This window comes from Gadus morhua, chromosome 20, assembly GCF_902167405.1.
Source record: "Gadus morhua chromosome 20, gadMor3.0, whole genome shotgun sequence".
Lineage (NCBI taxonomy): Eukaryota > Metazoa > Chordata > Actinopteri > Gadiformes > Gadidae > Gadus > Gadus morhua.
Genome location: NC_044067.1, coordinates 2,397,175 through 2,412,137, shown reverse-complemented (window position 1 = coordinate 2,412,137; position 14,963 = coordinate 2,397,175). Strand labels below are relative to the sequence as shown.

General features: G+C 41.2%; 1 protein-coding gene and 3 pseudogenes across 1 annotated transcript; all 4 read right to left on the bottom strand.

Annotated features, from left to right (window-relative positions):
* Positions 1-2,217: 2,217 nt before the first annotated feature.
* On the bottom strand, positions 2,218-3,962 carry LOC115533482 (toll-like receptor 7; annotated as a pseudogene).
* On the bottom strand, positions 3,525-8,102 carry LOC115533267 (toll-like receptor 8). Its single transcript, XM_030343686.1, has 2 exons — positions 8,020-8,102; positions 3,525-7,316 (listed from the first exon to the last, which is right to left on the bottom strand). The coding sequence occupies exon 2, from the start codon at positions 6,980-6,982 to the stop codon at positions 4,241-4,243; it is 2,742 nt and encodes a 913-aa protein (XP_030199546.1). The 5' UTR covers positions 6,983-7,316; positions 8,020-8,102; the 3' UTR covers positions 3,525-4,240.
* Positions 8,103-8,435: 333 nt separating this feature from the next.
* Positions 8,436-9,166, bottom strand: LOC115533481 (toll-like receptor 8; annotated as a pseudogene).
* An 806-nt stretch (positions 9,167-9,972) lies between these two features.
* Positions 9,973-13,067, bottom strand: LOC115533480 (toll-like receptor 8; annotated as a pseudogene).
* Between the last annotated feature and the right edge of the window lie 1,896 nt (positions 13,068-14,963).

Sequence of the window (14,963 nt, the reverse complement as noted above, 5' to 3'; positions counted from 1 at the left end):
ATATAATTGTATAGATAATATCACGGCCAACAGCTCTGTGCGCCTCCGGATGGCCGTAGCGCAGGGAGCTAGGGATTGGGCTTTCTCAGGGTTTGTTTACCAGCGTCGCTATGGTTTCCGGTCTTGTGTGTTCCAACAGATTATTAGGTAGGCCCATCTAATAAATCTCTGTCTAATCAATACTTCATTCACTGCTTCTTCCGTGGTCATTACAATATTATGAATAGACTGCGTCGGGTCCTCCGACGTCTCTCCCTCTTCCACAAAAGGTAAAGACATGCAATGGTGGTTATCTTGTTGTGGCGCGACAAATTCCACAAAACTTGCACAGCGACAGATTATGATTTGTGGCGCGACAAAACTTCGGCGACAACGCGAACGGGCGACAAATGTCGTGAGCTTGGTTGTATTTCACGCGAATAGACGACAATATTGCCACTTGCAACAATTGTAAAGTTTCCATTTCATCAAAGGGGGGAACTACCTCCAATATGCTGAAACATTTGGCTACACAGCATGCAATTCATTTGCAGGAATGTCGCTTATTTATTTTGTTTATGTCAGTTGGATTTTGTTACAAGTTGAATGCAAATGAGCACTGTTAGTATTCCAAAAGGCAGGGCCGGTCCTGACCAATTTGGCGCCCTAGGCAAGATTTTTGCTGGCGCCCCTACCCCTTTGGATCGCACAGTAAATTCGACTACCAATGATCATGCACTCAGAAAATCTGCAAAGCTTTGTCTTTGAGACTCTTTTATTTTAGATAGAAAATTAAACACACAAAAAACGTATTACAAACCAAGTGAATCATAAATACAATATAAATAAGGTATGCACAAAATACTGCAGAAGTTACAACTTTTAATAATCGAACACTTTGCAGCAAAAGAAAGTCTTGCAAAACCAGTGACAATGAATCACTCATACAATAACGTATGCACAAAATGCAAAAACTGCAAAGAAATGCATGATGTTTACTAAAGGCATTCATAAGCAAAATAATAGATATCAGTTCAGATTCAATTTATTGTAAACACGATTAAATGTAGTATGGTTTATCTAGTTTGGTTCTAACCAGAGATTAAACAAGCACTCAAGTTAAGAGTAAAATGCAATCTTATGTTATCATGTGAAAGATATGGGAAATGTAAGATATGCAAACCCCAAACTGTCATCCAAAATCAGCTTGAAAATAAACACTGCTCCAACAATGGTTACTACAATGCATTGGAGTTAAAAAGGACCCCCATTTTACTGTGGGTTACAAACTGCTTTGGACCTATGTACATAGCTGACATGTTTTGATTTTCATTGAAGCGTGTGGGTTTGGATTGAGCAGCGGACCAGCTAGGTAAAGAGCTGCCGTTCCTTTTCTTTTTTAAAAAAAAACACTGCCTGACTAGTTAACTCCGGTTAAGTTATTTACACGTTGATTGGCAATGTGCTACGCCCTGACAACTGTTGGCGGACTATTTGTATTTACTAAATAATAAAACCACATTTAAAACCACATGTTGCTTCGATAAGTGAATAAATTAAATCAATAGCCAATGTATTAAGCGGAGTTATGCATAGGGAACGGTTAGCTGCAGAGAAATAAAGATAGAAAGGTGAACAAGAGCCCGACAAAGTGACCAGTTGGCTATATAGCCAGCCAGGCCTACATTAAAGATAAACCAATCAAAGTTACTGTGCCTCTCTCTTTTCCCGTTTTTCCTCCTCTTCTCTCTCGTCCTCCCCTGGGCGCCAGAGTGTTTAAGAGTGGGTAATTAAGGTAACTCGCCCCTACCAACCTCCCGATTCAGGTAGAGTCTGTGGGGGGGGGGGTTATGTTATGTTATCTAATATTTATTTTGACATAACTATTGGTATTAAGAAACATAAACATTGAAGTTAAAGTTAGATGAATACAGGATCCAAAAAATAAAAGATCCCATATTTTTGGCGCCCCCTGCTGATGGATGCGTCCGTAGCATTCGCCTATACTGCCTATGCCCAGGGACGGCCCTGCCAAAAGACACAAGCTCTTACTTGACTGTTTTCAGTCTGTGTTTTTAGTTTTTTGGCACATAATGATGGCATTTGGGCTTAAAAAGCCACACATATATTTTTTTGTCTAGACCAATTGATGTGAAAATGTACAATTTCCTAATACTAGACGCTCTTCTGATCAGATATTAATGAGATTTAATACAAACAAACACATTTGTCCTTATTTTCTCACCCAATGAGAATCGATAAGAGAATCGGAATCGTGAAATTCTTATCAATTCCCATCCCTACTTCTCATCCATGAGCCGCTGGTGCGCCTTGTAGAACGCCGTCTTGAAGTTCCCGCTCTTCACATCGCGGTTGGTGAGGACGAACACCGTCCTCTTGCTCTGATGGATGCTCTGGCACAGGTTGTCCACCACCGGACACCCAGGGATCCAGTCCCGCTCCTCCAGACACAGCCGGAGGGGCCAGTCCCCCCGCTCCTCCAGCTGAACGCACAGCTCGTTCATCACCCATTCGCTCACCGCCGGGTCCTTCTTCTCGTACACCACGAACGCGTCGTACGGGCAGCTCTGCGACGAGGGCTGGCGGCCGTAGCCTCTGAGTTTGGCCACGCAGAAGTGGTAGATGTACCAGACGTCCCAGAGGAAGAGGTGGCTGGAGATGGCTAGGGTGACGAAGACGAGCAGCGTGGATGTCAGCAGGATGTAGAGCACAAGGGACAGGTAGTGGTACTGGCAGGCCAGCATGTCCACCGTGAGGACCAAGCAACCTCGCTGGGCCACCGGGGTGTCGCAGGTCACGTCTGTGGCCAGAAGGGGGATGGTGACTGTGGTGCTGTGAGCCACTTAATGAACCAAGTGGTGTTGCAGTTGCAGGTGAATATGTTGTTGTGTAGGAGGAGCATGTCCGTATTATTCACAATGTTATCAGGGAGACTGGAGTGTTCCATGTATTTTAGTTTGTTGAAGCTGAGATTCAGATACTTTAAGCTGAATGCAAACTTCAGGAAATCAGGGGAGCGATTTTTCTATCTGGTTTCCTGAAAGGACCATGGGAACTCTTGTGAGACGGTTCCCACTTAGATCTAAAATCCTCAACAAAGTCAACTTGTCTATTCTCCCCAGAAAAATTTGGTGAGCATATTTTTTCTAATGTATAGGTTGGGTAGTCCTTCTGGCATGTTATGGAGCACCTCACGGGGAATGAAGTTAGGGTTGTCCTCAGAGATGTCAAGTATGCGTGTGTGTTGTTGACACACTGGTTAAACTCAAAGTAAATCATCACTTGAATGTGGCAACAATGTGTCTTAGTGTACACCGATCAAAAGTTCACTTCCTTATTATTGCAAAACAGAGAGGGGTGTTTGTGTTTTAGTAAGAACCCATTTAGTATCTACTTACGTTTTATGTTTTAGTTTAGCTGTAGACTTTGCAGAGGGTGTGTGACTGGGTAATGTTTTTTTGGAAATGTATGTACTGCTAAACAATGTTCGCTGGTACAAAGCATGGACCTTTGGAAGCCTTCAATTGAGTCATTTGTAGTTTAATTGACAACAGTTTCCTTTCACTATTAGAGCCTCTTGTAGTGTAATTAAAATGAAAAAGAAGAAACATAACGGGATAAGAGGAAATTTTTACTTCAGCACTTAAAATAATTACAGCAATAATGACAATACATCAAATGGTTTTTCATCAAAGGTAACATAATAACTTAATTGACAAAGAAAGAAAGATTCTATTGTATTATGCTTTTTGATTTAATAAACACATCAAATATTCACTTTCTGCATGGAAAGCCACCAAAGGTCATTGATAAAATAGTTCCATTTAGCATTGGTGTCGGGAACTATTGGCTATTTTTTAATTATATTCTTTAAAGAAGTCTTTATATAATTATTTGAATTGTATTGAGAGTTGAACAACCTTTCCAAAATGACAACGGTTCAGCCTCAGGCCAACCTTCATTTCGAAATTTAGAGGCCCTTTATTATGGAACTTTTGAAACCACAAGAGAACAGCAATGCAAAACAAAGCCTGATAACACTATGACCTAAAACTAGGCGGTTAAAAGTGGTTCATTATTAACACACATTATCATAGAATTAAACCCATAAAGAAGATCAGTTCAAAAGCATCACTCAACAAAGATAACTGCAAAAATAGCCTACAACAACAACAAGTAAATTTAAGTAACTTAACATAAAAGTAATTCAGAAAAAGAGAAAAATGTCCAAGCTGCAGCTTCAGTCTCTCTCCCGGCTGCAGGTGAAGTACTGAGAGTAAGTGCTGGGGTACATCGTCTGGTTGTCCACCCTGACTACATTCCTGAGGTTCTGCCAAAACCAGGGCTCAGCGGCCGCAGTCCTGGGCCACTCCAAAACACTCTCCCCGCACAGCCTCCTCCTCAGACGCAGGAAGTGAGAGTTCTGCAGCACCGGCTCCAACATCAGCACCACGATCACGTCCAGGTTCTCATCCAGCAGCCGCTGGTGGGCCAGGTACATGGCCAAGCGGAACACCCCCGTCTTGGCGTACGCCTTGGTCAGCACAAACAGGGTCTTGCGGCTGTAGCGAATGCTCTGGGTGAGGTTGTCGATCACCGGGACGCCGAGGGGCCAGTCCCGCTCCTCCAGACATAAGCGCAACACCTTCTCCCCCTCCACCTCCAGCTTCTCCCTCAGCGACTCCAGCACCCACTCCGAGACCCAGGGGTCTTTGGTGTCATATGTCACGAAGACTTCGTACACGTTGTCTTGCGAGGCCGAAGAACGATAGCCCTTCCATTTGGCCTTCAGGTAACGCAGGACGTAGGAGGTGTCCCAGTAGAAGATGTGTGCCACCGTTGCCATCGACGTGGTGACAACGATGAAGGTGGTTGTGAGAACTGAGATCAGCAGTGCCAGAGTATTGTTGACACACTGGTCAAACTCAAAGTAAATCATAACCTGACGATGGCCGTATGATACGTAGCAGTAGACATCCGTGGTCAGGTTTGGGATTGTGACATCGTTGTCTTCGATCCACAGAATAAAATCCAGTGTGTCACATGAGCATTGAAAGGGATTTCTATGTAAAGACAACGTTTGAAGGTAGTTTTTAGGTTTTGTTAAGAAGTTAGTCTGGTTGATAACAGTCAGCATGTTGTGGTTCAGCGAGAGGGTTGTAAGGCTTACGGCGCTCTCTAAAAATCCATTTGACAGTTGTGCAATTTGATTATGAGCCAGATTAAGAGTTCTTAAAGTTTGGGACGTGACGATTTTTACATAAGTAATATAATTGTGACTTAGATCGAGGTTCTGGAGGTTGTTGAAATGTTCTAGTTTAGTCCAATTAAAATCTGAGAGTTTGTTGTAATTTATAAACAGGGTTGTGAGCTGCCGTGGTAACAAAACATATATATTATCAGGAATTTCAGCAATGTTGTTGGATGAAATGTCTAGTATTTTCAAATTAGTGAGATTAGTAAACAGATTGAAATACGAGTCATCTTTCCAAAGAGTCCCAAGCTCATTGTGTCCAAATCGAAGCTCATTTAATGACTCACTCTGTAACATTTTGGTAGTTAAAGTATGAATACAATTATTGCTCATATTTAATATCTCAAGAACAGGCAGATTTTTAACAAAATCTAAATTATGTGTGATCCCATAGGCTTTAAAGTAGTGGTCATTGAAACTGATGTCCAATACCTTTAGCTTCTGTAATTCCTGGAATGCATGTCTATAGGCCAAGTCAATCTTATTAAATGACAGATCCAAATATGTCAGATTTGGCAACGACTCAAATTCTGTCCCATTTAATGCAGATGAAAACCCATTTCCTGAAAGGTTAAGGCATGAGATATTATCATAGCCTTCAAATTGCTCCGGAGTTATGAAGAAAAGATTATTTGAGCTAAAACTAAGGGCACGACCTGCCTTGATACACTCTGGATTTGCCAAAATTCTACTACCAAAATTCAACGTGTCGGCCACCAGGTGTGGTGAAAAAGTCAGGTCGGCTTCAACGTTACCTCCCTGGCCAGGTGGGTTAGGTGTACTTACTGAAACGGGATACAGTCTATTCTCTGATAGGAATATGCCTTTCAGCTGATGGAGTTCTTTGAATATAGTGGAATTAGAGTGAACAATAAAGTTAGTCCCTAGATTTAGCACAGTTAGGTTTTTAAGCGAAACAAGAGGTTTCAAAGTATCAAATTCTATTTCTCTAAAAACTAATCCAACCAAGTGCAATACTTGAAGCGACCTAAGTTTTGAAAAACCCTTTGACAGCTGAACAGTCTTTGGGTATGAGTTACGTCCATAATTGAACGACAGATCTAAATGTTCTAATTTTGAAAGACTACTAAAACACTTAAGTTCACCCTGAATGGCATTTTGTAAAAGATTGAATGATAGCGAGAGTTTTGTCAGATTTTGGAGATTTTCAAACCAAAAGTCATTAAGTTGTGTCAGGGAGTTGCCAGCTAAATCCAACGTCTGTAGTTCGGTAAGGTCAATAAACACCTTAGGATGGATTCCAAGAGAAATATTAGGGCAAGCTACACAGGGAAATGGAGCATTTCCACATCTTGGGCAGTTTCCATGTATTGTCAGTGCTTTTAAGTGATGGAGCTCTTTAAAGTCCTCTTCAGAAATGTAATGTATTTGGTTGTTACTAAGTGCCAGCTTGGTAAGCGTTGTTGGTAGTCCCTTTGGAACACGTCTTAATCTGTTGGAGGAAAGGTCCAGAACCTTAAGTTTTGTCAAAACTGGAAAACTGTCGTCTGAAATATTTACTGGATTGGAGCATTTATTGCTAGAACAGCCGTTTCTTTGCAAGAATAAATGCGTCACATTTCTTATCCCAGAAAAACTCATATTATTGATCACCAGGATATTGTTGTTGTTAAGCCAAATCGTTGTCAGACTGTGAGGAAGAATACCGGGGACACGAGTCAGACGATTGTAGCCTAAATACAGTATTTTCAAGTTTGTTAGATTCATGAAAGCATCCTTATCGATGTCAACGTCCTTCAGCCCGTTCTTTTTTGCGAGGACAAGATTAAGTTCAGTGAGATTTTCCAGATGAGAAAACGCATTCCCTGGTATTTGCTGAAGATTGTTTTTTGACAAATTAACTTTGGTGGCATTGCTGGGTTATCCCATCAGGTACTCGTTTAAGTTTTTTGCTTCACAAAGAAACACTAGTCCAGTGACAATCACATGGAAACTGCCGGGACATCCAATTTGTACTGTGTTGGATCATGGCAGTATGACTCATTTGATGTAAAAACAGAAGTAGTCGACCGACAAGGAATGACCAGTAGATGGGCGTATTCTGTAGATAACATGAGCTGAAGAATTATTCACTGAAAGAAAATGTATCATCATTTTCAGCAAAATATTATATGGGTTACACACACGCACGCCCAGAATATGGTGTATTTTGACGATACAAATATTGGATCGAATTAATGATGCCTTTTTATTGTCTATACAAAAGCATAATATTAATATATTACTATAATATGATCAAAAATACAAATAAAAATGATTGACCAAATTTCCCAAAGCTCTGAGTGTAACCGGAAATCATGGTTTATATGTGTCTTATTAAACTTTTTATTTTTATTTGCAAAATACAATGACAAAAGAAAATGTATAACCATGATTTCCGGTTACACTTCAGAGCTTTGGGAAATTTGGTCAATCATTTTTATTTGTATTTTTGATCATATTATAGTAATATATTAATATTATGCTTTGTATAGACAATAAAAAGGAATCATTAATTCCGTTCCAATATTTGTATCGTCAAAATACACCATATTCTGGGCGTGCGTGTGTGTAACCCATATAATATTTTGCTGAAAATGATGATACATTTTCTTTTGTCATTGTATTTGGCAAAATAAAACATAAAAAGTTTAATAAGACATGGAATACATTTTTCACAAACATGTAATATAGAAAATTAATCACAAAATATAGTTTACGATTGTACATGAGTCATTTTTTTAATGATTGTTTCAATAACTCACCATTGTGAATGTGGTGGACCCGCAAGATATAATTTGTAAAAAGGTCGTTAAAACGTCAATTCAATAGCACTGGATAAGAGCTGTATTCTCTTGTGGATGAAGTGAACACACTAAATCACACTGCAGCATCTTGCTCGAAATAGAATCATCAACCAAATTGCGGAAGAAAGCGTTCTTTTACTTCCCTTTTATGGTACATAGATTAGTCATGACCTATAACTAGGCTGTGTTTCAGTGTTTCAGTGTTTCATTTTTAACACACATTATCATAGCATTCAACCCATGAAGAACATCATTTCAAAAGCATCACTTTGACAAAGATAACTGCAAAAATAGCCTACAACAACGACAAGTACATTTAAGTAACTAAACATAAAAGTAATTCAGAAAAAGAGGAAAGCGTCCAAGCTGCAGCTTCAGTCTCTCTCCCGGCTGCAGGTGAAGTACTTAGAGTAAGTGCTGGTGTACATCGTCTGGTTGTCCACCCTGACTACATTCCTGAGGGTCTTGCCAAAACCAGGGCTCAGCGGCCGCAGTCCTGGGCCACTCCACAACACTCTCCCCGCACAGCCTCCTCCTCAGATGCAGGAAGTGGGAGTTCTGCAGCACCGCTCCAACTCAGCACCACGATCACGTCCAGGTTCTCATCCAGCAGCCGCTGGTGGCCAGGTACATGGCCAAGCGGAACACCCCCGTCTTGGCATATCGCCTTGGTCAGCAACAAACAGGGTCTTGCGGCTGTAGCGAATGCTCTGGGTGAGGTTGTCGATCACCGGGAAGCCTGAGGGGCCAGTCCAGCTCCTCCAGACACAAGGACAACAGCCTTCTTCCCCCTCGAACTTCAAAGCTTCACGCCTCAGCGTCTCCAGCACCCACATCTGAGACCCAGGGTCTTTTGTGTCATAGGGTCCACGAAGACGTCGGTACACGTTTGTCTTGTGAGGGCGCCGCAGAACGATAGCCCTTCCATTCGGCCTTCAGGGTAATACAGGCGTAGAAGGCGTCCCAGTAGAAGATGTGTGCCCACCGTTGCCATCGACGTGTGACAACGATGAAGGTAGTCGTGAGAATGGAGATTAGTGGTGCTGGTCAAAATCAAAATAAATCATCACCTGAGGATGGCCGTAGGATAAGAAACATGAGACATCGGGGTCAGGCTTGGATTGTGACATTGTTGTTTTCAATCCAAATAATAAAATCCAGTGCATCACATGAGCATTGAAATGGGTTCCCATGTAGGGACAACTTTTAAGGTTTGTTTAGGTTTTGTTTAAGAAGGTACTCTGGTTGATAACAGTCAGCCTGTTGCAATTCAGCAAGAGGGTTCAAAGTTGTACGGCGCCCTCTAAAAATCCATTTGACAGTTGTGCAATTTGATTATGAGCCAGATACAGAGTTATTAAAGTATGGGTGGTAACACTTCGTACATAAGTCATAGCATTGTAACTTAGATCTAGGTTCTGTAGGTTGTGGAAATCTTCTAGTTTAATGTCATTCATGAATATGTCTGTGAGATTCCGTGGTAACGAATCGTAAACCTTATCAGGAATTGCAGCAATGTTGTTGGAAGAAATGTCTAGTATTGTCAAATAAGTGAGATTTGTAAACAGATTGAAATACGATGCATCTTTTCAAAGAGTCCCAAGCTCATTGTGTCCAAATCTAAGCTAGTTTAATGACTCACTCTGTAAAAATATGGTAGTTAAAGTATGAATACAATTATTGCTCATATTTAATATCTCAAGAACAAGCAGATTTTTAACAAAATCTAAATTATGTGTGATCCCATAGGCTTTAAAGTAATGGTCGTTGAAACTGATGTCCAATACCTTTAGCTTCTGTAATTCTTGGAATGCATTGCTAAAGGCATAGTCAATGTTATTATATGATAGATCCAGATATGTCAGATTAGGCAACGACACGAATTCTGTCCCATTCAATGGAGCTCAACTTCTAAAAGGCTTCAACCTGCAAAGGGGGGAACCTTTGCTGTGGTGAAGAAATCAGGTTTGCGTTAACATTTCCCCCCCGTCCAGGTGCGTTAGCCGTACTTACTGAGACAGGATACAGTCTGTTCTCTGATAGGAATATTACTTTCAACTGTGGGAGTTCTTTGAATATAGTGGAATTAGAGTGAACAATAAAGTTAGTCCCTAGATATAGCTCAGTAAGGTTTTTGAGCGAAACAAGAGGTTTCAAAGTATCAAATACTATTTCTCTAAAAACCAAACAAACCAAGTGCAATACTTGAAGCGACCTAAGCTTTGAAAAACTGTTTGACAGCTTAACGGTCTGTGGGTATGTGTTATGTCCATAATTGAACGAAAGATGTAAATGTTGTAATTTTGAAAGACTACTAAAACACGTAAGTTCCCCCTGAAAGGCACTTTTTAAAAGATTGAATGATAAGAGAAGAAAGAGTTTTGTCAGATCTTGGAGATTTTCAAACCAAAAGTCATTAAGTTCTGTCGGGAGTTGCCAGCTAAATCCAAATTCCGTAGTTTGGTAAGGTCAATAAACGCCATAGGATGGATTCCAAGAGAAATATTAGGGCAAGGTACACAGGGATATGGAGCATTTCCAGATCTTGGGCAGTTTCCATGTATTGTCCGTTCTTTTAAGTGATGGAGCTCTTTGAAGTCCTCTTCAGAAATATAATGCATTTGGTTGCACTAAGTTTCAGGTTGGTAAGCGTTGTTGGTAGTCCCCTTGGAACATGTCTTAAAATGTTGGAGGAAAGGTCCAGAACCTTAGGCTTTGTCAAAACTGAAAAACTGTCATCTGCAATATTTACTGGATTGGAGCAATTATTGCTAGAACAGCCGTTTCTTTGCAAGAATCGTGTCACATTTCTTATACCTGAAAAACTCATATTATTGAGCACCAGGATGTTGTTATTGTTGAGAAAAATCATTGTAAGACTGTAAGGAAGACTAATGGGGACATGAGTCAGAAGATTGTAGCTTAATTCAGTATTTTCAAGTTTGTTAGATTTTTGAAAGCATCCTTATCGATGTCGACGTCCTTCAGCCCGTACTTTTTTGCATGGGAAAGATTAAGTTCAGTGGGATTTTCCAGATGAGAAAACACATTCCTATATTCCTGTATTTTCAGAAGTTCATTTTTTGATACATTTACTACAGTGGCATTGCTGGTTATCCCGTTAGGTGCTTTTTGAAGTTTTTTTTCCTGACAGTCAAACACTAGTCCAGTGACATCACATGGAAACTGCCGGGACATCCGATTTGTACTGTTGGAACATGGCAGTATGTCTCCCTTGATGTAAAAAAAGAAGTATTCGACCGACAAGGTAAGACCAATGGGGGTATTCTGTAGACAACATGAAGCAGAAGAACTAATCAGTTAAAGAAATGTATCAGCATTTTCAGCAAAATATTATGCGGGTTTCACACACGCACGCACGCATGTGCGTGCGCGCACACGCACACACACATGAAATGGTGTATTTGGACAATACGAATATTTGAAGAGAATTAATGATGCCTTTGTCTTGTTTATCTAAAGCCCAATATTAATACAATTATTACTATAATATAATAAAAAATACAATTAGAAAATAATGACAAAATGTTCCCAAAGCTATGTGGTGTCACTTAAATTCAGGGTTACATTTTATTGTATTTTGAAAATTTAAATTAATGTTGAATAAGACATGTAATAGAGTACACACATGAAAATATAGAAATATGACAAATGAAGAATCACGAAAAAATATATTTTAGTGATTGCATATGAGTAGTATTCTTTTTTTTTTTTGCGATGAAATAAGTAGTAATTTTTTAAATGAGTGTTTAAATAACTTTGTGCATGTGCTGGACCCGCAAGATATTATTTGTAAAAGCAAAAAAGTCGTTAAATGTCAATTCAATAGCACTGGATAATAAATGCATTCTCTTGTGGGAGAACACACTAAATCAAGCCTGCAAGCAGCTTCATTATAATTATAACCATCCACAAATTGCGGAAGGCAGCTTTTTTTGCTTCCCTTTTTAGGGTTCATTGTCGGTCATGTTTTAATTCCAATGAATCATAGAATCCTCATCAAATCATAGATTTAATCATAGAAAGTTGATTTTAAGCACTCCATTTTAACGTTTATCCTTAGTTCCGTTACGGCAACTCTAACGGATATGATATGAGGCAATTTTAACTTTAACACGTAAAATCAGTATCGCAATAATAACAATGTCATGAAGGTAACATAATAACTTAATTGACAAACAAAGAAAGATTATCTGTGTATTTCATCGTTTAAATGTTTAATGAGGGTGCTGACAAAAAATGGAAAGTTCTCAGTGATAATGGCGCAAAGTATTCATGAAATCTACAGAAAAGTCAACAATATCAAATTTTTTAACACATTGTTCGCCATGATTTGTCTTGAGAGCTCTCGATAGTTTTATAATTGATGAATTCTTTTTGATTTAAAGAACACCTTAAAATATTTTACCGTTCACATGGAAAGCTCAAAAAGGTCATTGATAAAATAATCCCATCTAGCATTGGTGTCGGGGACTATAGGCCATGTTTAACTTATATTCTTTTTAGAGGTCTTTGTATAATTGTTTAAATATGATCAACAGAGTCATTTTACTTACATAATTAAGTATTGTATACACAAGGCAAAGTCTATCGAGTTCAAATTGGCGGCTTCAACCCGTGGCATGTATGGCTTTAACTCAAAACTCAGAGCAGAGCAGAGACAGAGCGGCCGTGTCTTTGTATATCAGTGTTCTCAATGAATGCGTTAGGTTGTGGATGACGACGGACATGGCGGCAGAGTGACGCGTCAGTGCGTTCACACTTTGCTCATTGCAGTTGCTTCCTGACGCCGCCTCGGCAGCCTTCAGCAAACACACGTAGTTCATGACGACCTCGTCCAGCCGGGCCACCACCTCACGCCGCTGCCGCTCGGCGCTCAGGCCTTCCACCAGCAACATGCAAGCCTGCGTCAGACAGCAGAGCGTGTGGAAGCTTTGTGTCAGAGTGAGCAGCAGCTCCTCTGGGCTGCCGTGCTCACGGGCCATCTGGCTGCATCTGTAATGCTGCTCCAGCTCCTCCTCAGTTTCCTGAGGCTGTCTGTGTTCGACTCGAGTGAGGGATTTCTCTTGGAGGGGTACAGGCCCGGTAAATGCCCACTGGTATCTGTGCTCCTCTTTAATGGCGGTGGTGGTGGAGGTGGAGGTGGTGGTGGTGGCGGCTGAATTTTTTCATTACAGAGGGCTAAGGAGGGGTCGTCTTCCCATGCCTGCCTCAGTTTTGCGCAAGCTACACTGGGGGTAGTAGAAAACAAAGACACTTGTTGAGCATCTCTAGTTGCACACAAGCTAGCCTCGATTCACAAGTGAGCGTAGACTTAATTCATCACCTCTCTCCATGCAGGTCCTGGCCACATCGCTGACTGCAGTCGCGGTCCTCTGTTGCCTTGTAAGGCGTGCTGTAGGTCCACTCTATCACCCGGTAGTTCTGCTTCACTCTCGCCTCGTGACCTGGAAATGAGAAGCGGGACGATTAGAAACAACCTTTTAATTTCTCACGCTATGCTTTGATGCAGGGAGATGTTTTCACCCGTGTCGAGTATGAGACTTGCTCGCTTCCGCGTTCTCGGCGCCGCTCTGGGCCACTTTGAAGATGGAGCGCCTGGAGTCCACCAGTAAGCGGTAATAGCTGTGGTGGAGAGAGATGAGCCGCAAACAATGAGCACACAATGGATGCAGGGCCGGAATGAGGTGATAAAGACTGCTAAAGCAGCTTCCCACTAAGAGCTCAATATAGTGTTGCAGATCAACACAGAGTATATAAAACTGGGGCAGCATGTTTCCACATTTTACGGGAAAAGCAAATTAGCAACGTCATACAGGGGTCGCTTTTATCCAAAGCATCTCTCACTTACATGAGTGAACAAATTCTTCCACTGAGTAGGGAATCTAACCCCTAACCCTAGCAGAGGCGCCGGTCTAGCCGGACCGGCCACTAAAGGATCCTTTCACCGTCACGACCAGAATATGGAGCTCCATCCGCACCATCTTCTCGTCCTCTGAGTACATTTCGATGCGGTTGACATGGCTGAAGTCAGCCAGCAGAGCCACCAGGTTGGTCTTGGGGTTGATGACGTGGCTGATGCAGTAGCGCGGTCTCACCAGAAGGGTCCCCTCTGTGCTTCTCAAATTGCTGTAAATACGGAAGGGTCAGGCTCAATGCATCTCAGTGTTTGGTTTCGATATTGTTTATTGAGGCACTAAACGTTGCCTTCAAACCAAGGGTTTGGAACAGGACACTTGCCACAAAGTCTAGTCTCAAGTCTCTGAGGTACTTGAGATAGTGGACCTGGGCTTGCAACGCTGTCAGCTGCAAGAAAGAGGGATGTTCATGACACAACAGGAAACTAAGGATTCATGCACCCAGTGCCCCAATACATGGTAGTTAAGGGCCTTCTGTGTGCAATGGTAAAAAAGGAAGGGGGAGAGGGAACAGAAGAGAGAGTGGGAGGGAGAGACGGAGGGAGGTGTAGAGGCACTGTAGGAGGCAGGAACAACGCCAGGCCCCACTTCTTCCTGTTCAGTCAGAATCCATACTTATTAGCTCACCTTACTCCGGCACCACACAAACAGCCAAGTCAACAGTCCTGACCGCCCATCAATCCATTCTCCCAGAGGTGCTGTATTGATTCATCGACCGGCTACTATTGTAATTATTCAATCACTCCGTGGCGATTATTCAACCCATAAAGCAACAACACTACGGAAACAGTAGGATGTTCGACAGATCGTATTTCTTACTTTCTGTTCTTCTATATTTATTGAATGTTTGTTAAAAAAAAAAGAAAAGTTAAATAAATAGATTAAGATAAAATAAGAAATATGATCTGGATAATATGGACTCAATTGTTTGGGCCATGGAGGATGACGAGGTGATGAGGAGTC

Excerpts from the sequence above, each read along its gene's own strand:
- LOC115533267 (XM_030343686.1), bottom strand. The coding sequence starts at position 6,982 with ATGAATCTAACAAACTTGAAAATACTGTATTTAGGCTACAATCGTCTG.